The sequence below is a fragment of the Phyllostomus discolor genome, chromosome 4 (assembly GCF_004126475.2).
Source record: "Phyllostomus discolor isolate MPI-MPIP mPhyDis1 chromosome 4, mPhyDis1.pri.v3, whole genome shotgun sequence".
Classification (NCBI taxonomy): Eukaryota; Metazoa; Chordata; class Mammalia; order Chiroptera; family Phyllostomidae; genus Phyllostomus; species Phyllostomus discolor.
The window spans coordinates 143,913,521-143,940,817 of record NC_040906.2 but is presented as its reverse complement, the minus strand read 5'-3'; the positions used below and the strand labels follow the sequence as shown (position 1 = coordinate 143,940,817).

At 35.8% G+C, this 27,297-nt stretch overlaps 1 protein-coding gene across 4 annotated transcripts in view; it reads right to left on the bottom strand.

Annotated features, from left to right (window-relative positions):
• BCKDHB (branched chain keto acid dehydrogenase E1 subunit beta) overlaps nucleotides 1-27,297 on the bottom strand; it is a 187,666-nt gene that overhangs the window by 83,857 nt on the left and 76,512 nt on the right. The window contains exon 9 of one of the 4 annotated variants that reach the window (XM_036024390.1): nucleotides 11,526-11,546. The exons of 2 other annotated variants lie outside the window; for them this stretch is intronic. In XM_036024390.1, coding sequence (XP_035880283.1) covers nucleotides 11,541-11,546 — 6 coding nt within the window. In that variant the 3' untranslated portion in view covers nucleotides 11,526-11,540. Of the gene's footprint in view, nucleotides 1-11,525; nucleotides 11,547-18,895; nucleotides 19,073-27,297 lie in introns of those variants that run through there. One more of the 4 variants, XM_036024389.1, reaches the window with a different exon arrangement.

The following is a 27,297-nucleotide window of genomic DNA, read 5'->3' as shown; positions in this document are numbered from 1 at the left end:
CACAACAGAACTTTAAAAAAATGCATTTAACTTTTATAATATACTTCACCTAGACATAAAATGGTTTCTACCAAATAATTTCCTTCCTTTTCCCCCATTCTTCTTTCTATTTTCCTCCTTCCTTTCCTTATAGCAGTCCCCTCCAATCAATGGAGATGACCCAAAGCTTTTCTCTTGGGTAAACAATAACAGACAACATATTCTGAGAACTTAAGCTAATTATCTTGATTTTCAAATTCTGATCTAGGCTCAAAGTTAAAAGGTTGTGTTGTAGTTAAACATACAAGTTTTAGAGTATTAAAGCCCTAAGTTCAAGTCCTGGCCATGCCAATTTACTGGCTTCTATGAATGTAGGCAAACTATTTAAACTCTCATCCATAAAATGAGGACAGACAACAGAGGTTTCCCCCACATTCAAAAGGAGGGTGTTCCTATGAAATCTTTTTGCAAGCTGAAATGGTGTAAAGTGAAGAGGCAATTACCATTAATTTATGAGAAAAATTTCCATATTCCCAAACCCAAAATAAAACCTACCAAATCATACCTAATATCCTTAATTGCATTTAGTTTTAAGCTAAGTGTAATACCTTTATAAGCTCTCTTAGGCTTTTCTGATACCTTTGTACACATCCTGCTAACAGCTGTACAAAATAAATCGAGATAAAGCACAGATGCTCACAAAGTTCAAATTTATGGTGACTTAATGCTGAGTGTGGCCCAGGGGAAGGAGCTTGGTGCTGCACTTTTGCAGCTCAGAGTGCATGCTGCCTCTGTAACAAACTGCAAAACAAACTCTGAATGCTAATTTTGCTTTTCACTTTTTGTAAAATTGAAAAAGCCTCTTCAGAATTATTTCAATTAGCAAAATTAGGTACTAATTTTGTAAAAGGGAAGTGGCATAATGTGAACTTTGGAAAAGCAAGAATTACCTATAATAACCTGTAATAGTACTTGAGCTACAGGGTCACTGTGAAGCGTAAATAAATCGACACATATAAGGGTGCTAACAAAATGCCTGACACATAAAAACCACAAAGGAAATGTGAGCAATGATTATCACTAAATTTCATGAATGATTTTCCATGAGCTTGATATTATGAATAACTTTGTGACGGGCATTATTTTCTATAACTACTGAGATGAATGAGCATAAGTTTCACTAGAAATTACCTACATAGATCTTTCCTAGGTGATGTGGTTTGTAATAAGGGTAAATTTAACAGAATCTCTTCTGTCCCAAGTTGTCAGAATCACTGAATTGCAGTGCAAGTTCAGAAGGAACTTTATACCTGGTCACCTAGTTCAGTTACTTAATCAGCCAAATATTGTACTTGATGATCTTCAGTAACATTCTTGTTTCCAGCCCAGACTCAAGCTGGACTAACTGGGTTCAAAACCTCGCTCAATTTTTGATGTGAGTTGGGCCCAGTTATCTAATCTCTCTACACCTCGGTATTTCCACAGTAGCTCCCTAATGCTATGTAGTAAGGAATAAATGAGTTAATAAATGAAAATTTTGAAAAAGCCATGGAGTGAGGGCTTTAACTTTTTTCTATATAAATAACACACTGCCTTGGACTATATATGGAAATTATAAGACCAGGAGACCTAAAATTACATTTATATTCACAGATGAAATTATTTTTCCAGCTTAACTGAGACCTATAGTTTGAATTAAATTTAAGTGGATTTTGATTTTATACTTCAGATCAGTTCAACACTCATTGATCACCTAAAGTCTGTCACCCAAAATTGTATAAAACAACTTCTCTTTCAAACAGTCCATGGCTAAGCTGGAAATATGCATGTAAACAAATTGCCATAATACAGATAATGCATTAGCTGTAGGTATCAAGTGCTGTGGGAACACAACATTAAAGATATAAGGCCCTGGCTGGCATAGCTCAGTGGATTGAGCGCGGACTGTGAACCAAAATGTCGCAGGTTCGATTCCCAGTCAGGGTACATGCCTGGGTTGCAGGCCATGACCCCCAGCAACCGCATATTGATGTTTCTCTCTCTCTCTTTCTCCCTCCATTCCCTCTCTAAAAATAAATAAATAAAATCTTTTAAAAAAAAGATATAAGGCAATATTTCACAGCCTGATTATTACTTAAAAAAACAACAGAACATCTAATGGCTAGAGTACGCTGTTTTGAATATTTTTTAATAAACTAATATTAATAAATCAGTTTTACGATTCACATATGAACTTGAACAGCTGCAAAACCAGCCATTCCACATAGAGTACGGGTTAGCTGTCTGGCTGACCAGCACAGCCAGATCTTACTCTCATTTTGGCGTTGACACCCAGGTTCCACAGCTAAACAGTACCCTTTCCATCTACATGGCATGGCTGATCACTGGTTCCCAATGCCAGTGCTCACAGGATCATCAATCCCCAACAGTTTCACTCCTCCATTAAGCAATCAGATAAATTTGTTCTGTTGCATTCTGATGCTATATACAACTCAGAGATGACAACATTGAGATTGTTCCAGAACAAGGGTGATGTGACTGTAAGTGATTCTATTCACTCTGCAAGTAACTGCAAGGAAAATTGGTAGGACCCGATTTTATTCCACATAGTTATTGTTATAGGACCTACTAACTGCCATTGGCTTTGGGCTGAATAAATATGATCAACTGAGAGAAAATATAAAGATCAAGAACACAGGCTTGGTATCAGATTAACCTAGATTCAAATACCAGTTCAGACACTAATTCAAAAATAATCTCGTCCACTTTGCAGAAGACATTATTCTAGGAACTGGCTTTTATATTTCCAGTGATTAACCACACTTGTCCAAACAGTTGCTTCTGCAAAAGTAAAATGAAAATGATAAAGCAACTATCTCTTAAAGTTGTATGGATGAAGAGGAGAAGGCTAATGTGATTAGACAATGCTAAGTACTAGCTATTGTTAATGCTGTTGCTACGATTGGCTTTGAAAACTGAACAACAATGTTTATTTAAAATATCATTTATTATCAAGTTATTAATCGATTCAATAGTAGCACCCTAGCTCTAAGTTTACATACAAATGGAAACTCCTACCTCTCTAGCCGAGGCTGTTTGTTTCTGATCATAGCCAGCAAAAAGCCAAGTCCCCATCTACAAATATCCAGCTAAATAACCACAGTGTTCATTTAAAAGTATTTCCTTGGTTTCTTCATGGAATAATTGAAAATCTCAAGGTTGTGGTGACTGACACTATGTCCTCTATACCAGGAGTCCCCGACCAACCTACCTGTGGGACACAGACCAGCACTGGTCTGTGCCTGTTAGGACCCGGGCCTCACAGCAGGAGGTGAGCTTGAATGTAATGCACCTGCATCACCCCCAAAGCAACCCCCAACCCGGTCCATGGAAAAATTGTCTTCCACGAAACTGATCCCTGATGCCAAAAAGGTTGGGGACCACTGCATACAATTGTTATGTATGTTTTGCTTGACTAATTGGAGTTGAGTTATTCAACTCCAATACCTTTGGTTCCTTATTCAGGAAATAAAAGGTATAACCCCTTTCAAAGGCCTCTAACACCAGATGAACATAGAGAGGATCATGAAAAAGGAGGTCTAACAAATTGAGACTGGACAGCAATACTCCATTTCACTGGACATTTGACAAGCAAAGTGGGTAAAAGAAAAAGATTACGAACCACAAACAAATATGACATTTATGTAAATACATTCTAAATAATCCCTCTGACCTAAGAAAGCCTAATTAAGATGACTAGGGTACACAGTAATAAGAACTACGTTCTGAAATCACTGAAAACTACCAATCCAAAGGCAAATAATCCAGAGTCAGGTAAGAACAATAATGGCACCCTCGAAGATATAAAAGCATGTAAATGTTTGGATAAAAGTCACTAATTTGGATTCCCAGTTAATGACACCAGGTAGGTTTCACTGTATAATTACAGAATTCCATTTTGTAAAAGTCATATTAAATTGATTTAGAAAAGGTCATTGCCCTGGATACAGCTAGATTGATAAACATCACAAACCGTTTTAATGGATTACAGTAAATATCAGAACCTTTGAAAACAAAATGGAATCGAATTTTTATTTGTTACTGGAATTAGGGCATTTTGGTCTTGCTTATACAAAGACATAAGAGCAAATATTTACAAAAATGGAAACAATGATTAAGTCGAAAACAGTAGTTAGTATATATCACAACAGAAAAAAAGGAATTCCCCTGTTTATAGGAGCCCCATAGTAAATTCTTTGATGAAAGAATAGACCTTTGGGAAAATCCTGATAAATAAGTACTATCTAGATCTATTCAACAGATCTACTGCATAAAATTGCAATTTGTTTGTTAGTTATAATGAATGTCTATTTTTCTCTCTCTGTTGACAGTTCAATACAAGTAATCACCATTGTGATGTGTAAAATATCTGGTTGATGCAAGGGTATAAATAACCTTCACTCCACATGTTAATAGTGTATTAGTACTGTAGTAACTATGACTAAAAATATTCTTTTGACATGCAGTAATAGTTATGATTCTGGTTATATTTATTTCTAGTTTAGTATTCCAATATTTGGGTATATTATAAGCAATGAACTGGATACTAGAAAATATTTTATTTTCCTTCCTCAGGTATGGATTCCACAAAAAGTATCATGTCACTGATTTGAAATTCAAAAATTTAGTTGAACTAAATTAGTGTTTATACTGCATTACTCTGAAAGTTTTTAAGATTCCTTAAGTGACCTTGAAAATAGCTCAATAGTTTTGTCCCCATTATCAATTTACCTTCCTATATTTTGTTTGCTTCAATTAATGACTCTCTCTCAGTCTCTCATTAGTCTGTAGTCTCTATGAAGGCAGTCATTGGGTTTATTACCACTGTATCCCCAATGCCAGGAGCCTAAAACATAGCAGGTCCACAATAAATATGTGTTAACTAAACGAATGAGTAATTCATGTGATGTATTAAACTGTAATATCTTATATGATTATAAACCTAATAAAGAGCATAGAATGTTTACATATAGTGCCATCTTCTTTCTACTCTTTAGGACTCTCAGTTATACAGAACACCGCTGATTATAATAGAAGGAAAGAGTATTTTCTACCCAACAGATATCGTAATGCCCACATTCTAAAGTGCACTCACAACAATGCTCTTACAAAAGTCCTCCCCTATCAGATCTATGGGAATCTCAATTTGTACACAATGCCAACTCCAGATCTCTCTTTCTACTTAGAAACAGATACAAAGAGTGAGAAAAAACAAGACACAATGGGAAAGAGGTTATCGCCTAAGAGCAAAGAAGAAAACAGGCCTGTACAAAAAACATTTTACCCACACTTCACTGAATTTCTGCACTTTGACATTCAGAGCACTAGGCAGAAGTCACAGCGTGTCAACACGCAGCCCAGACATTCAGGACACTTCATTCCAATCAAGCTGTCAGATTCCTCTGGTCCACACAAGTTCCAAACCAGCTGCTAGGGGTCTTGGGGGTGGGGATGGAGGAAGACGTTAGGGGCCTTGTAGATATAACACCAAAGACACTATCCATGGAAGAAATAATCGATAAGGTGGACTTCATTAATATTAAAAACTTCTGCTCTGCAAAAGGGTATCAAGATAATGAGAAGAAAAGCTGCAAATGAAAAAAATATTTGCAAAAGATATATCTGATAAAGAACTGTTATTTAATATATACAAAGAACTCTTAAAACTCAACAATAAGAAAACAAATAATCCAATTAAAAATGGATCAAAGATCTTCAAAAAAGACATGCAAATGGAAAATAAGCACATAAAAAGATGTTCCACAACATGTCATGAGAGAAATACAAATTAAAACAGTAAGATACTACTACACACCCATTAGAATGGCCAAACTCCAGAAAGCGACAACACTAAATGTTGGTGAACATGAACACTTGGAGCAACAGAACTGTCTCATTCATTGCTCACAGGAATGCAAAACAGTGCAGCCATTTCGGAAGATGGCAGTCTCTTACGAAACTACTCTTATCATAAAATGCAACATTTATGCTCCTTGGAATTTACCCAAAGGAACTAAAAACTTATGCCCATACAAAAACCTGCACCTAGATGTTCATCGCAGCTTTATTCATAATTCCAAAACTTGGAAGCAACCAAGACGTCCTTCAGTAGGTAAATGAATAAATAAACTGTGGTGCACCCAGACGAAGGAACATTTGGCACTAAAAAAACAAAAAAAAGAACCATCAAGCCATGCATATTATTATATGCATATGCATATAATAATAATGCATATTATTAAGTGAAAGCAGCCAATCTAGAAAGTTTACATACTATATGATTCCAACTATATGACATTCTGGAAAAGGCAAAACTACAGAGACAGTAAAAAAGTAAAAAGTTCAGTGTTTGCCAATGGTTGTGGGAGTGAGGAGGAGAAATGAACAAACAGCACAGAGGACTTTTAGGGTAGTGAAGATATGTCAGCATTTTCCAACCCATGTGTGACAGCACACGGATACACCATAAGAATTTTTAAAACTTGCAGTGCCTAACTATTTAGTCAGGGGCACTGACCTCTTTTCCCTTATTGTCAAATTAAAAAATGATAACAGCCAACACAACAACAGCTGTCTGGTGTGAATGAATCAAAATCATACTTATTATTTTTGTTACATTGGCAAAAAGTATATTTTTTGATGTGCTGCAGATTTTAATAATTAGTTTACATGTGCCATGAGATGCAAAAGGTTGAAAGTCTTTGCTCTATACAATGCTATAATGATGGATATATATCATTGTATATTTGCCCAAATCCATAGAATATACAATACCAAGAGTGAGTACCAAGGTAAACTATAGACTTTTTGTGATTGCGATGTATCAATTTAGTTCTTCCTTGATTTTAAAAAGAAAAGTACCTTTCAGAAGAAGAATGTCAATAATGGGGAGCCTGTGCATGTTTCGGGGCACAGAGTATATGAGAAATCTCTGCATGTTCCTCTCAATTTTTGGTAAACCTAAAACTGCTCTAAAAAGTAAACACTTTAAAAAAAAGCAGGAAGGATCACAAAAGCTACAATCAATGACAAACACATCTACTCTTTAATTTTCTGAAGACATTCTGGTATTCTAACCAGAACAAAAATTTATGCTAAAAAGACCCTGAGTTAAAAAGACAGCAAGAGATCGATACTGAAAGGTGTATTAGAAAAAGACAGTGACATACATAGTGTATGTTTAGAACACTGTGTGTCAAAATGGTGATTTTTAAATGCATAAATTCAATACTTCAGTATCAAAAAAATTTTAAAGGACTTTTGCCCTATCATTCTATAAAGCTGAAACCATACTTTCTATATAATTCTATAATCTGCTTTTCTCTTGAACAATGTCATAAACCAATTTCTAAACCGATGGATATAATTTAAACTAGTTATTTTTAACAAATGCATAACATTCCATAGCAATGATACAATAATTTATTTAATTATTTCCTATTTATGCATCATTCAGTTTGTTTCCAGTTATTCTCAACTACAAACAAAACTGTAATAACCGTCCTTTCACAGCAGTCCTTGCCTACTCATGCTTTTATTTCTACAGAGTAATAAACCAACATTTAATAAGCACATAACTGTGTGCCAAGCACTTTAATACCTTATTTGTATTATCTGATTTAATCCTGCCAACTATACTATGAGGTGGACACTATAATTACCATTTTATGGAAGAAGAATACAGCTTCTATGATGCTAAGCATCTTATACAACAGCCACTGGCTATTTGGTTTCTCTTTTTAAGAATGTCTTTTTTCATCAAACTCCTCCAATTTACTAACAGTCAGAAAAACGAAAAAAAACAAAACAAAACAGGAAGACATGTCATGCTCCCAGATGGGATAAAACTAAATCTAGCAAAGTTGTGAACTAAGTCTCTGAGAGCCCAGGCTGGTCACTACCTGAATCAGGAGAACGCTCTGAACCTCAGCACACATGCCTGTTCTGGCTTGGGCCTGACTGGTAGAGCAGCGCAGGCACCACGGGCTGACCGTGACAGATGCAGAGCCCTCCATTCAGGCCCATCCAAACAAACACTGGTGTGCAAAGAAAGTGCCATTTCAGGGCAAGTCCTCTAGCTGTTCCCTGCTTTACTCCCAAGTTCCTTCTTCTGGAAATTCTGAAGAGGCTGTTTTAGGTGGTTGAAAGGGGTCTCAGAGGCCCAGGTTCAGATGCCACCTTTCCAGAATTTCCTTAGGAACTGGATTTTCATTCTATGGTATGTAAAATACAATTTAATTTACAAAGTTTGATCAGTTACTAAACATTCGCAAAAATGAACAACATCAGAATGCACTACCTGCTTAAATGTTTTTGAATATTGGAAACAAAGACCCTATAACAGCTCAGGCAGACTAATAGTTCACTAAAGTTCTTAGGTTTTATCAATCAATGTATTTTCTAAGTAATCCCAGAAATCATGAAAACTAAACATAAATGTATATTTAAATCATATATTCTCATCTAAAAATGAGAAAGGAGTTTGCTTATTTCTAGGAATGTGACTATTTTCTTATCTACCTAGGCATTTCCCAAATTTTCCTGCAGGAGGTCACTTTAAATTTATCCCTCTACATCTGGTGAGGGGAAATGTCTTACATACTTGATTTATTATATGTTATTTGGAAGGCTGTTACTGTTTGTTCAGAGAGTACCCCCATGTCATTCCAAAGAGCAGAATCACCACATATGGTGGTTGGAAAAAGCAACCACTGTGTCATCCCACAATCAGAAGAAAGAATATTTCCACCCCCCACAGTGGGTTACTTCAACTGCTCATGAGAATAAAAAGTGAGGGAAACTACAATGAGTCACAGACTTACTCTTATTAGATAACAGTTCTACCATTAGTGGAGTGATTTACAGTTTTGAAAACATTCTCAAATCATAAGTTATTCTGTTACCTCACCTACAACACTTTTAGGTTCATAAACTGAAGATTTACTTCAAGGAGTTTTATGGTCACACACCTACAAGAAGGTTGCATTTTAACCACAGATTACAGCTCGGGTCACTGAAGTCTGTAAGTTTATAGGGCACTGAACATGAGAAGGGGAGTGTTAATGAGCTAATAGGATTTTAAATGCACAATCAAAATACACTTCCTAAGATACAAAAACTGAAATTACATTTATGCAAACTGGAAGCCAAATTACCTTTTCAGGATGAGCTTATTTCATCTACTGTTTTTAAAAAACATCAGCAAAATTAAATTATGGATAGGATCTCACGTAATATGTGGAATCTAGTGAATGAAAACCAACAAAGAAAATAAAACAGAGGCATGGATACATGGAACACACTGACAGCTGTCAGAGGGGAGGAGGGAATGAAAGAAGGTGAAGGGATCAGCCAAAGAACATATATGCACAACCCACAGACACAGGCGACAGTGTGATAATAACCGAAGGGAAGGGAGGTGTGGGGGATGGGTGGAGGTGGGCAAAGGAGGGAGGAATGGAGACATCTGTAATACTATCAACAATAAAAAAAAATTTAAAAAGTGAGAACACTAAAGACATGAAATAATCCTGATGCCATTTAAAATATTGGTTAACTAGGTGGTTTTTAAAGGTCCACATGAATGTTCACAATGATACTCCCTGAAGGGAATTTAAGGGTTCAAATGACTGAACCCTGCAGTGTCCTGTGAAGTGCTTTAATGCTGTAATACAATCTACATGGACAACGTAAAAAACTACAATGCATTTCCTCAGTAAATTGAAATTATTTATACAAATTACACTAGACTTAATCTTTTATTTAACATAGACAATCTGGAATACATATTGAACCTATTTGGGGCATTTTGTTTAATATATTCTAGTAATCTGAAAAGTCACCCTATCTATAGTAACTAAAGTATCCAGATAGGTGTTAATTCACTCAAGTAACTCTTGCTAGCTTTCCTTTAATTGTTTTAAGCTTTCGTCCAGCAACCAGTGGAAACAGGGCCTGAGATCCCACCCTCTCCATGCCACTGAGCTCTGCACACTAACCAGGCAGTGGCCTCACAGCCCGGGGCTACGTAAGCCAGAATAGTACATTTCCTCCTAGCAAAAATAAGAAAGGAATGTATCCGGTTATCCTTACAAAAGGCTAAAGGCAGGCGCCTGCTACAGAAAAACTGAGAGCTCCAGCTGGAAGCTTTTCTCAACCATTCTCCAAAACAAGTTAAGTGAGCCAAGCAAATGTGACTTCTTACTATATAGTTGTGGTGAGCGAATGTGGGGAGACAATTGGTAAAATCAAGAAAAGGAAAATATTCATGAATCACACCCTACACTTACCTGTCAAAGACCCAACATATCATCCATGTACACCTACCATTTTCATTCTCATTAATGGGCCAAAAAAGGGATGCAAATTAATCCTACATTTGTAGCCCTGGCTTGATAAGATGGCTAGAGGCTTTGGTCCAACAAGATGATACATGTTCTTTCTCAAGATTAATAGTCATGGAAGTTTCAACAAGCCTCCCTTCCCCAAGGGTGGAACTGTTACAGACCACAATTTACTTGAGAGATTTTGGTTTTTAACATCCTTTCCTTGTAACACAAGAAGCCTCTCGTTAAATATCTTTATATGCAACCTATTATTGGACTAAATATCTCACAACAGCTACACATTTTAAAAATTACATCATGGAAAAAAATAGACAAGACTATATAGTGGAATGTTATCATAGTCACTAAAGAATTACTTGTCCTAAAATAGACTCCACAAAAACTGTCACTGCCATAATTTAGCAAAATTGATCAGCTACACAGCCCAAATTTATAGTAAGGTCAATATATATCTCAATAACTTAATTTTTGGATTAAGAGGAAACAATACTCCATTTACAAAAATGTCATTGATAAAAGGCTGCATTAATCTAACAAAGCCCAGTTAACATTATCCAAGTGAGGGATATAGTTAAGTAGCTGGTAATGGATAAAACAATGCTAGTAACAATACTAAGGTTTTATCAAAAGTTTGTGACAACCTAGTTGCATTGTCCCAAGTGTTGACTCTATAAAGAATAAGTAAACAATGTGGGCAAATATGGAGAAAACTAAAGTGCCACATGTTGACATGAACGGAAAATGTCGATGAAATTTCTATGAACTAAAAGTTTTTGACCAAAGATGCACTCTTTCACAGACGCAAAATATCTTCACTAGTTTATTCCGTGATTGGCCAAAAAGGACAAAATTATCAAAGTGTCCTTCAAAGAGAAGAATATTCACTCAAGTATTATTCCCAATATTATGTACTCTAATTTTCCCTACACTTTATAATTGGTTATTTCATAAAGGTGCTTTTATAAAACAGCCATTTAAATTTATTTTTGTAAGGACACCACATACCCAACATGCTTTCTATTTGTTTTTATCTAAAACATCTCCGGCACGGGTGCATCTGCTGAACATATCCAATGACATGGAACTCACGACCTTTTCAGGTTTTCCAGAACTGAAGTATAAATAGCACAGATCTTCTCTAGGTCATGAAAGAGGTTAGGCCTGAGGAGAAAACAAGTCCTAGTGAGCATTCGGCTAGACTGACAATATCTCAGGTATCATTTTAAGTCATTTGAAGTTAAAAAGGGTCATTGACCATTGACAGTATGTCCAGAGAATTATAGTTAGTGTGATGAGAAATTTGGAAACCAGAAGATTTAAGTAACAGTTGAAAAGGATGAATGGAATATTTGGCCTACGGGAGAAGATTACAAGGAAGCTTGGAAGGTATACAAACATTTAAAGACAATTTATGTAGAAGCAGTTACAAGCATGTTCTTCTAAAAAAAAAGAATAAGAATCAAAAGGTGGAAGTTACAGAAAAGCAAACTTCAGCTAAAAACTTTCTAACAACTAGAACTGCACAACATGCAAACTGGATCGATGCCCCATTTCCCAGAAAGAATCTTAACAGGAGCTCGATGACCGTCTGTCAGGGTGTCACAATGCAGTGCACAGCAAGCTGACCTCCGTGTCTTCTGGAGGCTATTTACTTTTGGTTACTTCTCTATTTCCTTATAGGATCTTGAGCAAAAACCAATTTCATCTTCTCAAGTTGTAAAACTATGGTAAAAGGTAGCAGTATAATAGTATAGTAGTATAAAAAAAGAGGGAAATATCACTCTTAGAGAGATGATAAAGCATTAAGCCACCCTATGCTCAAGGTAGATGGTCGGCTGGTCTGATTAAAATGCATAAGTATGAAATGGAGTAGCAGTGAAGGTTTCTGTAATGCACACAATGGGACAATAAACTGCTTGAAAGCCTTTGGAGCCATTAGGGAAGAAAGAGTATAAAAGTCCCACCAGCAGCACCCTAAGAGAACCACTGTAACCTGAAAGCAGGGGTGCAGGTTACCCATGAGTCTAACTCCCAAGAGCAGCTTAGCCACTGGAAAATCTGGCTCTAATTCCTAGTTGTGAGATGGCCAAATTTTTCAGTCACATGGGAAGTGAGTTTGTCAAGCTTCCTTAAAATTCCGTTCTTCAAAAATAAGCCTCTCATCCCTAGAGAGACTAATTAAAAACAAAATTCTGTATTCCCCACCATTTCCCTTTTGGTCAGGACATGGAACAGACTGACAGCTTTACGAGGGGAGGGAGAAGGTGGGGACTGATTGAAAGAAGGTGAAGGGATTAGTCAAAGAACATATAATGAAGGGCCCATGGGCATGGACAACGGTATGGGGATGGACTAAGGGAGTGGGGGCAAGGCGGGCTGGGTGGAGGACGCAAAGGAGGGAAAATTTGGACAACTGTAATAGGATAAATATTTTTTTCAAAAGAATTACTAATGAGAAACTAGACTTTCAGACAAAAGGCTACTTAACAGATTAGTCGACACCCACTGTACTCTTTGGCATCACCAGCCCCACCTCCCCTGGAGGAGTGTAACCACACAAAGAGACATAAGAAATATGTCTCAAGTGATTCACACCAAGATTTATGGTTCTGAGCCCCAGCACAGGCACTTCTAGTACTGTTACTACATATGGTATCTGTTATGCCTCAATCTACAAAAATGGAAGATTAATCTCTTCCCTTTTTTCCTCCCCACCAATCCAGTTAAAGTTTGGAAATCGTCAGAGGGAGTTAAAACAAAATAGTATCGGCTCCATAATTAAAAGAACTATAAAAGCCAAGAAAAAAGGGTCATTTTATTTGTTTCCAGATGTGACATGAGAAATCAGAAATAGAAAAAAATGCTCTAACCTAAAAATGCTTCATAACATTATTAGTAATGTGAATATAACTAAAGGGAAATTAATGATTAGAAGCAAAGCACCAGTACCCTGCAGCTTTTAGAAGGAAACTCAGTGAGAACTCATTTATTTAGCACTGTAGGGGCTGAGTTATTCAACATATTTGAGAGTTCAACCCCTCATACCTTTAAGCAATAATACTGTCTTTCAAACCCAGTATATAAAATGAAAATTAATCTATTCATGATGACAGATAGAATTTGGAGCATCAATTATAATACTACAGGATCAAGGTAGATGTCCATCTTGTTTCTATATTAAATGATCATCAACTACTGTGATGTTTTTAAATATTCTTTATTTAATTTAATTTTAATTTTTATTTTTTATTGTTCAAGTATAGTTATCTCCATTTCCCCCACCACCACTCCCCACCACCCCAGCCATCGCTACCTCCCTCCCCTTCTCCCATGTCCCCTTGGTTTTGTCCATGTTTGTCTTCCTCTCTTTCTCCCTCCCTTCTCCTCTCTCTAGAATCAATAAAAGAAAAATATATATATATGGTAAATTAATAACTTCTTATAATATCCATATTATTTTATTACATTACTTAATTTAGAGACATACTACTTATTACATTCCAACTTTCACACACTCTTTGATGTAGAAGAGACTGTATAGGCTCTCCTCCCCAATCCTCTTAGCATCTCTGCCAGATAATTAAGTTTCTCCTGTTAATAAGGGTCTCAGGACACAAGAGGCAACTTATTCCACTTTGTGATAGTTCCAACTGATTTAAAGTCCCTTTATAGGTAAAACTGATACACAACCTTTGTAGTGTGACATAAAATCACTTCCCTGCAACTTCCACAAAGCATTTCCAAATACTATACTCAAGAGTTCCACATCATGAATCTGTTTTAATAGCTACAAGGTAATTCTTAAAGTACCTTTAAAAAATAAAAATAAATCAAGAATTTAACTTCTTCTATGTGAAACCAATAACCAGATCTTTTTGTTCCTGCAATGACCTGTTCCTTAGCTGTCAGTCAGGTGGGCTTTACTCATCACGTGCAGGTACCTCTCCCATGATGGCTGTTTTACTAGGTATTTTACTGGCTCTGGGGTAGAAGAGCCATTAACCATCAGTTAAGTGACTTCTTTTTCTTGATTTACTTTCATAAAGTAACATTAATTTTGATGCCCAATAATGATTTACCAACATTGTCATCTAAAATTTGATAAACTCTCTTGAGAGGATTTATTATTTTACAAAGCTAATTTTTCCTTCTTTCCTATCCCCAATTCTGAATTGTGGTTATTGGCATAAGAAATATAACAGATATTCAGGCTGTAAAAGCCAAATCCATTCACTCAAAAATTATACTTGTGCTGGAAATTTCTGATATCTTTCTCAATAATCCAGAAATCCATATAATATACTTTCTACTTAACAATCCAGTCAGTTCAAGATTGGGTTTAAGAAATATCACATTCAATGTCTATTGCCATCACTGTCATTTAACATTGTTCAGTGGTTTTCGCCATATGAAAAAACAATACATAGAATAAAAGAGACAAAATTAGTCTTATATGCATAATAAGATTACCAACCTAGAAATCTGAGAACATCAACTAAGAAACTATTGAAATAAATACAATTCTGGTGAAATGACAATATACAGATGGAAACATACAAATGCTTCATGTTAAAAGATTAAAATATGTAATAGAGAAGATTTCCAACTCAAGATGATGCACTAAACATATACGCTTTTGCCTCCCTGTTTTCCCAAGACAGGAAATGAATAATAGAAAAGGAAAAAACAGCCAAAACAACAAAACCGGGGAAAGGTAGTGAGCATTACACAATGGAGACTAAGACAAGTCTCGTATGGATGTGTAATAAAAATGCAGACAGAGCAAAGGAAGCTAAAGCCCAGGCACTAAGGATGGGAGGGGTGTGCATAGGGGGACGAGGAAACAAATCTGATGCACAGGGGAAGAGGAAGCTAATCTCTCCAGAGACCCCAGATCAGCAGGTGTGGGAAATGGGTAAAAGGATTGGGAATGAAAACAGGGAAATTAAATAAAGCAGCTGTCCTAATTGCCCCATTTTTGCCAATGAAACATATCTATCTAACCCTGACCTCAGAGACAATCAAGCAAAGGAGCTAGTTGCTGATAAAACCATTCAAATTGCCTGCAAAGATAGGCCTATACTGTGAGAATTGATATCAAAGAGGGGAGCCTAGTTCATCTGCACATCTAGAGGCAGCCCCACCCGCCTAAGGATAGATCTCTCATTCACTCATCAAAAAGCAAAGTCTCACCTTTGTGCACAGATCCACTCAATTTTCCCATCGAGGAGATGCCTACTGTGGAAGGAAACTTTACGGAAAAACTGCACCAGTCAGCAATCCAGAATAATCAACGAAAAGTATTACAAAAGAAACAAACTACTGAAGGAACAAGATAATTTATAAAACTTTTTAAAATTACTGTTTTATTTTATAATATAATTTATATCATATTAGTATATTCAGGACAATTGAAGAAGACACAGCATTAAAAAAACAGCATGCTACAAAAAGAACTGAGCATAAGAAAAAAATTTTGATTGATGAAAGTATAATATTCAAAACAAGAATTAAATTATAAAGTAAAGGTCCCAAATATTGCAAGAATGCAACTGACAACAACTAGCACCAAAAACAGATGTGAAACACAGAGAATCGACCTAGAAGGTCTATTATCCAACTAGCATGAGTTTTTGAAATAATATCCAAAGAGAAAGTATAGAATTACTATATATTTAATTCACTAATAAGTTCCCAGAGCAAAGTCATAGACACAAGCAAGAGTAAAACAGACTTGCATTTAGACTCATACCTATGGCACTGCAGCATAAAAGGACCAAAAGAATCATAAAAGTTTCCAGAAAAGCAGAGATCACTTACAAAAGAATGAGAATCACAGTGATATCAAATGTTTGTATCCCAACATAACACATGTAAATAATGAAGCATTATATCTTCTAAGTCCTAAGTGAAAGTTGCTGTGAACCTAGAATTCCATATCTAGCCAAATTTCAATCAAGTGTAAGTGAAAAATAAATACACTATTTTCCAAATACAAGTGTTGTGAGCCTCCCTCATCTATACACCTTTCGCTTAAAGAAGTTATGTACATCCTTCATTGAAATAAGGGAGAAAACCATAAAAGAGACAGTCATAGGACCCAGAAAATGTCTTTAAGAAACAGAGAAACATCCTTGAAGACTGTGGTGCAGCAGATTTAGAGACTGGCAGTCAAAAGTGGAACAGGAAGTCAGAGGGCTCCTGGAGGCACAAAAAGAAAAGTGGATTCCCGGTAACAGTACTAAGCTTAAAGATATGCTAAAGACTGTTACGCTTTTTTCTAAGAGAAAAGGTTACTAGAAACTCTAAAAAATCCAAAAGCATCTAAAAGAATGCCATGGCCCAAATATGAAGCATCTAAAATGTGGCAAGATTTTATGAAATTGATCCACTGTAAGGAAAGGCAAACCATTTAATCTGGATGCCAAGAAGATCTCCTCTAAGGGGCCTATGGGCAGAGACACTTGGCTGAAGTAAAAAATAAATAAAATCTTACCCCCTGGTCATCTCAGTGGTGAAAAATATTTATTTTATCATAATATCAAAACTGTTGCCCTGGCTGAGGTGCCTCAGTGGATTGAGTGCCTGCCTGTGAACCAAAGAGTCGCTGGTTCCATTCCCACTCAGGGCACAGGCCTGGGTTGCAGGCCAGGTCCCCAGTTGGGTACGTGTGAGAGGCAATCACACACTGATGTTTCTTTCCTTCTATTTCTCTCTCCTTTCCCCTCTCTCTAAAAGTAAATAAATAAAATACTTTTAAAAAAGAGTGTTACTGGTTTTCAACTTTTAGAATCCATTAATGACAAAAGGCTATAGGATTTAATTGTGGTTATAGAACAACATTATATGAAATCAGTCTTGGCATTCTGAAAATAAATACCATAGAAAATGGGAATAGGAAGGGGAAAAAAAGGGAGTGAACATAGGAGCAGAAGGCATTAACGTCACCTTCATACACAGTGAAAAGTTTAGACACACAGAAAAGTTAATAGAGCAAGATAATAGAGATCTGAATAACTGAAAATCAAAAGACAGTCGCAGAGAAAATAAAATAACTCAAAATTGGGAAAATGAGTGACGAGGTGAAGCTAACAGGTTATACAAGCACACTGAAACTTCATTGTCAAAGTGGGAATAAATACTATTTATATCTGATAAATGTATATGCACACTGATACACATTTATCACGTATGTGCATGTATGTCCTCTTATTCCCAAATAACCCCAAGCTTTTTAATACAGTCTCCACCTTTTGATTGCTTCCTAATTATTAATCCCACTTTCTCAAGGTAGAATGTAAAAAACTATGTTTTCTAGTCTCTATAATGACTAAAATAAAAATGTGACCTAGGCTTTGTCAAACCTAATTCAGCACTGAATCACATAAGTGAATGGACTGGGCAAGGGGAGTCCATTTTTTGTGATATGTGTTTTAAAGCCAGAGGCAGCAGCAACTGACCAAGTCATGTTGGTATATGTGCGATTTGCCCCAGTGCATTAATGCTCTGTCACTAAGAAACAGTAAAAGGCAAGACATAACTGCAGGGCTGAGAGCCTCAGAGAAATTCAGTGCCACACACTATTCCTTTTGGCCCAGGCTGGCCCATCTGCTCCATTTTAGAAATGTTTATTACATGGTTCTCCCAACTTTTATGCATTTTGCCCTTAACCACATAACTCAAGCAGGTTGAATCCTTCCTGACTCTAATTGCAAACCCTTATAAAGTTGTACAGGTTTGAAACAGTCTGCCCAACCTATTTTTTCCATAAATCCACAAATCCTGTTAGTTTTAGTGAGTATTTATGTAGTATCCAGGACTATGCAGAAATTGTACAATAGCCAAAACACCTGTACCAAGTTTTGACTTAGAGGTGTGGAAAGAGCCATCAGAAGAACAAAGTAGAGAAATGGTTAAAAGTGGCAGTGTTTAGGGACTGAGACTAGGGGTAGAGATGAAAAATGGTTCTTTTGCATTATAAACTCTGCTAAACTATATATATTGTTGACATCTTAGTGTATTACTCTAATGTTTAAAATCTCTTCTACTGCCACACATAGAAAAAAAAGGATTGGTAGGGCAGTGGGGGGGGGGGGTCATTATAACAATAATGACGCCACTCCCAATATCACCAAAAATACATAAAATATTGAAAAATAAACAAGATGTAGAACTATGTAAGAAACTATATAGCTTAATTAAACATGTAAAAGAAAAGATAAACAAGTAGAGAGAAAATCAAATTCATGGAAGAAAAAGCAACAGAAATGACAGGGAGTGTATGTGTTTGGAAGGACTGGTTATCTGTAATAATAAGAATGGCTGAAATTTTGGAATAAACAAATTAGAGAAGTAAAATGACATACTTCCTAATTTCATTTTTAAAAAACCTTTGTAGACCACAGTTTCCATAAATTTTTAAGTGAAATTATAATAGCTAGATACTATAAAACCACTGTTATAAAAGGCAAGAAAATATTACGGATTATAGCATAAATGCTACAATTTTATAAGTGTTAAGTACCAGTTTAATAGGAAAGTAAGTTAAATGACCATCAAAGTGAGAAACAAAGTCAACAAATTTAGATTTCTTACTTTACACTTAAAATGTTAAATTAAGAGCACAATGTACCTGTGATCTTTTTTCACTATGAAATGAGGTAATTTATTTCTTCTCACTGCTGTTCCTAATAGCAAAAGAAAATAGTTTGAACAAAATTAAAATATTGAGTGAAACTCAAATAATTTAAGTGTATAAGGGGGTACATCAAAAAGGATTAGAAACAGAAAAACAATTATATAATTTAATCTTGCTTTCTCCAGTTCCATGTAGAAGGAAAAAAAAATCCAAATGAAATAAAATATGGCAGTATGATTTACAAAATGTATATACTATTTAGGAATATTATATATTTTTTAAGTGTTATATAGGTGGGCAAATGTGAAAGAAAATTTCTGAAATGTTAATAAAATATGTTGCAAGCTCAAATTTAGAAGCATATCATTTGTAAAACTCATGATAATTATTGAAGCATGAAGTTAGTTAACTGTAAAGCAACTATTCTAACATGAGGCCCTATTGTACCATGAAAATACCAGGGTTCAAAAATTTAAGACCCGAGACTGAACTGCAGTTCTGCCACTTATTAGCTAAGAGACTTAGGGAAGTTACTAATCTTTCTGAGACTTAGTTTTCTCATTTCTAAAATGGGAGTAATAATTCTTAGCCTACAAGGCAACTGAAAGGACTAAACCAGAACACACAGTCGTGACAAAAAGCCGTACAAAAAATGGACATGAATGAAAAGGTACTAACCCTCCCCATAAATACATGTCTATTGCCAATATCTTTTACACTTTCAAGTTACATTCAAATCACATTACAAATGACAGTTTATTAAATGACATCTGAAAATTCTTCACAAATTGTGCTCAAACTCTGCCTGAGAAGCTGCATGCTTCTCAACAAAAGCAATAAAATAAAAAAGCAAAGGTTCTGAAGTCCAGTGATCGCGGTGAAAGCAGCTCTGTGAGCTGTGTTTCCTGGAGCAAGCTCCTCTACCTTCTCCAAACCTCAGTTTTCTCACCTACAAATAACGACACGGATGCCTAATTAAAAGAACAGCTGTGAATTCTAAAGGAGACATGTGTAAAACATGTCCTTATACATGTTTTTATTTACTATTTACCAGACACTAAGCTATGCTTTGTTATATAAAACATACTACACAAAATTTGATTAGAACCCATTACTTGAACCTTCTTTAAAACGTACCTAAAAATATATCAAGTGGCAGGACTGACACACTCAGCTCAGTGTATTTTTTTTTCCTACAGGAATGGGCAGTTTCTCCTTTAATTTCTTTCACTGAAAAACCAAATTATTATTACATATTATTCTTGAAATTCAATAAGATCATTCAACAAATATTTATGAGTTCTTCTACATATTCGACATCTTCAAGGACACAGCAATAAAAATATACAAAGCTTCCTGCCCTCATGGAATTCAGAGAATTGGCTAAGGGTCACCACGCAGGACAATAAATGTTGTAGTCACATCCCAAATACAGCAACCAAGAATCTAAAACTTGTTCCAGTTAGTACAACTAACCAACTAGTTGTGGTCATGAAAAACAAAACCCTATGCGAGCAATGACTTGGCAAAGGGGGGAGCTAGTGCCTGTCAGCTTTCCTAGTTTAGAACAGAAAACTCTTATCAGACGGGACAAACTTGCCCATCATTCCTGCTGTCTCTGCAAAGTACACCTGCATCCAGAAGGATCCCAACTGAAAATAACACTTATTTTCACTCTCCAAAGAAAAAAATTCATTTTACCCAGATAATATTAAGTCTAAAAAGAATTTTGACTCATTTATTTAACAGATTTTGGATATTAGAAGCTTATTATAATTACGAATGAAATACACAATTTTTAACATACAATTAAAAATACCTTATTGTTTACCACTAGAAAAATATAAACTACTCTCAGTGATTTAACACATGTCAAACCAGTAATGATTTTAAAACTAAATATCCTTGTATTGTCAAAGAGATAATTTTCATCTGTCCATATTCCTGGATTACATTTTTACTAAAAGATTATTTACAGAAGGAGAAGAACACAAAGCAGAGATTTCTCATTTGTTTTCAGTCCAAAAATAATCATTTGTTCTGATATATATTTTAAAGAAAACATTTGGGTTACATTAAAATACATGCCACAGAATAAAAGTATTTCCATGCTACCTATTCAGAACTATAGCATAAAATACGCTTAATTTAAAATGACACAGCCAGACCCCACTATAAAATCCTGGTGATATTAACCATGAAACTTGGCTTAAGAGAGGCCTCTAGTGGTTATTGGTAGTTACTAGCTTCCCTTCCTACCATCAACCCCCACCCTCTGGTAAAGCTCTTGTTCATATTCATTTACCCATTCTCTCCCCTCTCCCTCACCAATTAAAAGCCTCAGGCAAAATAGCTACTATTATATATGACTGAATTATTTAAGTAAGTCCAAGAAATCAACTCAGTAATGTATATACCTGGTAGTATTAAACCATTATGGGTTCTCTAAAGGTAACTTCTACAATTTCCCCATAAAACCGATTTAGAGACACTTAATAAAATAAAGACCCTAGTCCTGGCCAGGTGGTTTAGTTGGTTGGAGTGTCATCCTGTGCACCGAAAGGTTGCATGTTCGACCCCCAATCAGGGCACATACCTAGGTTATGTGTCAGACAATCGGTGTTTCTCTCTTTCTCTCTCTCCCTTCCTCTCTCTCAAAAATCAATAAACATATCTTCAGGTGAGGATTAAAAAAAATACAGACCCTAACATTACCTTGCTAGTGTTAGCAATCTTAATAGAAAATGAAATCTATGGTAGTCTAAACAAATACCCTATGAAAATTAAAACAAGCTTACAGACTACAAACTAAAGGCATAAAATACAACACATGGGTTTTTATGTTTATCGTCAGTGGTATTACGGGTCTTCTAAACATGTTTGCACTATTCATAAACATTTAACACTAACACCATTTTCAAATCCAAGACTAAGCAAACTTGGTTCTTTATATATAAATGATTACCCACATTCAGATGACTGAGGTGTAACTCCTTTCCAGTTCCACTCCTACAATATCCCTTTCCTTAGTTATTGTACGACCTCTCCTGCTTCCAGAACCACCCAACACCCACCCAACACCCACCCAACCCTGCCAGCCTTAGAAACTGCCTTACCTTATCCAAGGCCCCAATAAAGTCTTTAGAAGCAAGAATGGAAACAACTGGGATACAAGGGTAGAAGGATATTAAACCTAGAAACACTGACCCCTCAGTCCCAACCACCGTCACTCCCTCATGCCAGGGATGAAATACTCAACCTTGTTCCACACTGTCCTACTGCTGAGGCCTTTCCCGGCTCCAATGATAGCCTACCTCCCAAATACTCTGTAACAATAGATACCTTAACATGCAGCCAAAGCTCAACCACTTGCATCTATGAGCACAACATCTTTTGCTATGTAACTTAAGTTTAAAAGAGGAAGGAGAGGGGAAGCAAGAAGACAAGGTGGAGAGAGAAGTGGAGGAAGTAGAGAGAAGATCCTTTCTATGTCATTCCCTAGATTTGTTAGTTTTTTAAAAAATAAACTGCCTCCCAAGTACCTCAAAAAATGTAGATTACTTGCAGGGAAGAGATTTTGAGACAATATCTTGTACCCAGTGCGCTGTAACAGATAAAGATCCTGATGATCAGAAGCGCCACGTAATAACTGCTATGGATAAAAAAGTCACAGGTCACTCCTGGGAAGAGCAAGGTCAAAGGGAACAGCAAGAAGGTCAAAGGGAACAGGCCTAGGCTGACCCTTTTCAGTTCTAAACTCCATGACAACAACTCACCAGCCCTGCAGAGAAGAAAATGACAAGAGAAAGGTTCTGAAAAGCCAAAATTGTTGTCATAAGGTTTGAAGGGTAAAGGATTTGTTCTGGATTCATAAGAAAACACTGCAGGCCCTCCTTGGTCAATGTACAAGTCTCAGTTATAAAATGAGGTCATCTGGATTCCATGAACAGCTAGCAGTAATTGACAGCAAAATGTAAGGTAACATTTAAATTTTAAAAGGCTTAAAACCACAAAAATTATGCACAGAAATGTACCAATGAAGTAAAAAGCTCTATACCTCAAAAGATGTATGTCTTAATACAGTATAACAATCCATATTCATTTGGATTATTTTTAAAAGATAAAATTATACACAAAAGGTTCTGGGAATATTGGCACCCAGAAGGTTAAAAAGTATTTAAACCTATATACAAAATAGTAAGTCTCATCTATGCAGAAAATGGAATTATCCTAGGAACTCATTTCTCAAAAATTATAGAGAGCTGAAGTTTACTGTAGTCAATTTCATTTTGCTTTTTAGAATAGATAAATTGACCCTACCCTAATGAGAAATTCAAATGAATTTTTACATACCATTATAAATAATGAACAACTTAACAAAATAAAAACACAGTGTCAAACTAAAAAGACTTTTGCATGTTTCAACTTAGAATTAGTGGATTTATTCATACAACAACATACTAGAGTTACTTTCTAAGCCTTTGTATAAGCACCAAGAATAATAAAAAGCATCCAAGCATTTCAATATCATAAGTTTTTATAACATATTATCAAACTTTTCTCTTGCTGATATTCATAATAATTTTTAGCAAGTATTTATCGAACACCAAGCCTATCCTAGGCACTGTTTCAGGTAATGAGAATTCAGTAGTGCACCAACAGATGAAAATCCCTGCCCTCATGGAACTTATCCTCTAATAGGTAAGAAAGAGCAACAATATAAATAATAAAACAACATACTCAGTTAGATCATGTTACTTTCTCCAGAGAAAAAGAAATACAAGTGGCTCTTCATAGGAGGAATGGGATTCAATATTAAATAAGCTGGTCAGGGAAGGCCTTAATGACAAAATGGCATTTGAGTAGTGACCTAACAGAGTCAACCAAGAGCACTTCCTGAAGGGTGTCAAATATGGTGAGGTTGGGTGAATCTCTGTAGGAATTTGACTTTCCTACTGACCTTAATGAGAAATCAGTGAGCCTTTTAAGACTAAAAGAGATATGAAGTGAATCACATTCCAAAGATCCACTCTGCATATGGCAAAGAAAGGTTAGAAGCACAGACAGTGGTTCACAGGCTCTGGCCAAGACCCCGGTGAGAAAGGCTAGCAGTCTGGACCAGGATCAAAGGTAACAGCAGTATAGGTGGGCTGATTCCAGACATACTGTAGGCAAAGTCAGCAAGATCTGTTTTAGAATTGAATGCAGGAAGGCAGAGCATGAGAGAAAGAGAGGAATCAAAAAGACACCAAGGTGTAAAGGCAGTCTTATTTATTTCAATAATTAACATAATTTAATCTTTAATTAAAGTATAAGCATGTCAAAATTGCCCTAGCTAGTGTAGCTCAGTTAGTTGGAGCATCATCCCACAAACCAAAAAGTCGCAAATTTGATTCCAGGTCAGGGCATGTGCCTAGGTTGTAAGATTGGAGGCAAAGGTCGGTGTTTCTCACACTGATGCTTCTCTCCCTCTCTCCCCAACTCCCTTCCCCTCTCTCTAAAATCAATACCCATGTCCTTGGGTGGGGATGGAAAAAAAACTGTCAATTTTTTTCTATAAACATATGAAAATCACCTTGTAAACTGTCGTTTTTCCTTTTTTTGCACTGTTTTATGTAGTTGACTCTAAGTTAGATGGCAACATAATTCTTGAAATCCCGAGTTTCCTTCAAAGCCTGTCATTCCCCTGTCAAAATCAAGTTCTTATATGCCACAGGCAGCTTTTCTAGATTTCTACTCACTGAAAAAAAAACAAAATCTTTTCAAGCTAGACAGCCTAAATCTCCCTACCACTTCGATAACTCATTTTGATTGTGGTCTGTGTCTCAGCAGGAAAGCTCATTTAAGCCCACAACTTGTAACCACCGTTCTTACTCCTAGGAAGACTCTGGAATGAGCTCCACTTATGAGATCCTATTTTGCATCAGTGTGACAGCTGAGCTGGGTTATGAAAAATGGAACAAGGGGAGTGGATAGAGCTGAATGACAAAAGAAACTCCTCCAGGTCAGAGCACACAAAGGCTCTCCCAGAACCTATAAAAAGGCACACTATAACAAGAATCCAAGGAAATGAATCAACAGGACCTTGGTTCTTTTCTTTTTTTTAACTTTCTGTTCAAGTATAACAATACACACACAAAAGCACAAAATGAATATTCTGCTCAATGTTCAAAAACTGAACCTATGTAACCAGCACTCAGAACAAGGAACTCTTTCCAGCAATCCATCTCCTTCTTCACATACTTTTCAACTACTAACGACCATGTTAGTATTAATCACTGACCTGACACCTGACACCACAGGTTAGTTTCCTCTATTTTTTAACTTTATATACTGTATTAGCCATGTATAATGTGCACTTTTTTGCCCAAATTTTTGAGAGAAAAATAAGAGTGCGCATTATACATGGGTATAATGATTACATACCATGGGCATAGTAGGCCTAATAATCCCATGTATAATGCTCACAAAAAACCATGGGTGCACATTATACACAGGAAAGCATTATACATGGCAAAATATGGTAAAGTGAATCATATACTATGTATTCATTTGAATCTGGCTTTTTAAAGTCATCTCACAATGTGTTTGTGAGATGAAAACACATTGTTACATTAAATTGTTGGTTCACTCTCATTGCCAAGCCACATTCTAATTACTTAGTTTTCCATTCTCTGGGTGATGCGTATTCAGGTAGTTTATAGTGTGACGCTCTCAGAAATAGTGCTCCTAGAAACATTCTCAAACTTACTTTTCGTATCATACATTTCTGTTGGGTATATACACAGGAGTGGAACTGCTGAGTTATAGGATGCAGGTAAATAATGTCAAACAATTTTTAAATGGTTGTACCCATTTATATTACCAAGAGTAGCATATGGGAGATGGATGGGATCCACATCCTCAGCAATACTTGGTATTTGAGTATTTTTCATTTTAGCTAGAATGATGTCTTTAGTGATATCATACTGTAGTTTTAATTTGAGTATCCGGATGACTAAAAAAAAACTGAACATTTTTTTCATACTATTATCATTGACCATTTAGGTATCCTCCTTTGTGAAGTGCCTTTTCAAGACTTTGCCCATAATTCTATTGGGATGTGCTTTTTACTTTTAATTGTAAGAGTACTGAATATAATGTTGATGGGTTTCCCCAAATCTGTGAGTTGTCTATTTACTCTCTTATTGGGGCTTCTTGATGAATCAGTTTTTAAAATTTTAATAAAACTAAATTCTATCATCCTTTTAAAAATGTTAGTATTCTGTTTTGTTTTAAGAAATCTTTGCCTGTACAAGATCACAGAAGTATTCACTTATGCCTCCACCCAAGAGCTTCGTCATTTTTTTCTTTGACAATTAGAACTGGAATTCTAACTGGAGTTGACATTTGTGTGATATTTTTCATGTTACCCAGCTAAACCAGCATCATTTACTAAAAAGACCACCTCCTCCTCTCTGAATGCAGTTTTCACCTTTGTCCTGAATCAGACAACCCAAGTCTGTTTCTGGACTCTTTATTCTGTTCCATTGGTCTATTTGTCTATCTTTATACAAATATAATGTTATAATTACCACAGCCTTATAACACATGTTGATACTTGATAATTAAGTCCTCCAGCTTTATTCTTCAAAATTGCTTTGGCTATTCTTGGCCTTATAATCATTAACATGGTATGTGCCTCAATTGGCTTGGATCTTCTTTATTCCCTATGAGTAATATTTTTATTTTTCTGCATAAAGTTCTTTTACATGCATCACAATCTTCACCTAAAAACACTATATGCTACACTTTTATAGCAGTAGTAACTGCAGATTATTTTATGAAATTAACCTAAGAAATAGCCGAAAAGCTACAAGAATGCCAAATTTCTTAAAAATTGTAAATATAAAATAACACGAGGTCTCAGGACTCACTTGCTACAGGAATAAATCAAGAAAAAAAACAAAATAACACAAGCAATGTTATCTAAACTTTAGCAGATAAAGCCATCACAAAAAAAAAAGAAAAAGAAAAAAGCTTAAACTTACTTATAATCCAGTATGGAAGTAGATGATTTTGGTGACAGCCCAGTAAATAAGAACTAAACTATATCCTTGAGAGTGAATTATATGAATCATATTAATAGTAGCAATAAGATCAATCTAATCAGGCCAAAGTTCAAGAGGAAGCTTAGATAAACAACTATAAATCAGAGCTGCCAGAATCCCACAACATAAAATTCAAACTGTGATCCATAGTATTAAGACTAAGAGTTTGTTTTTTAATTAATCC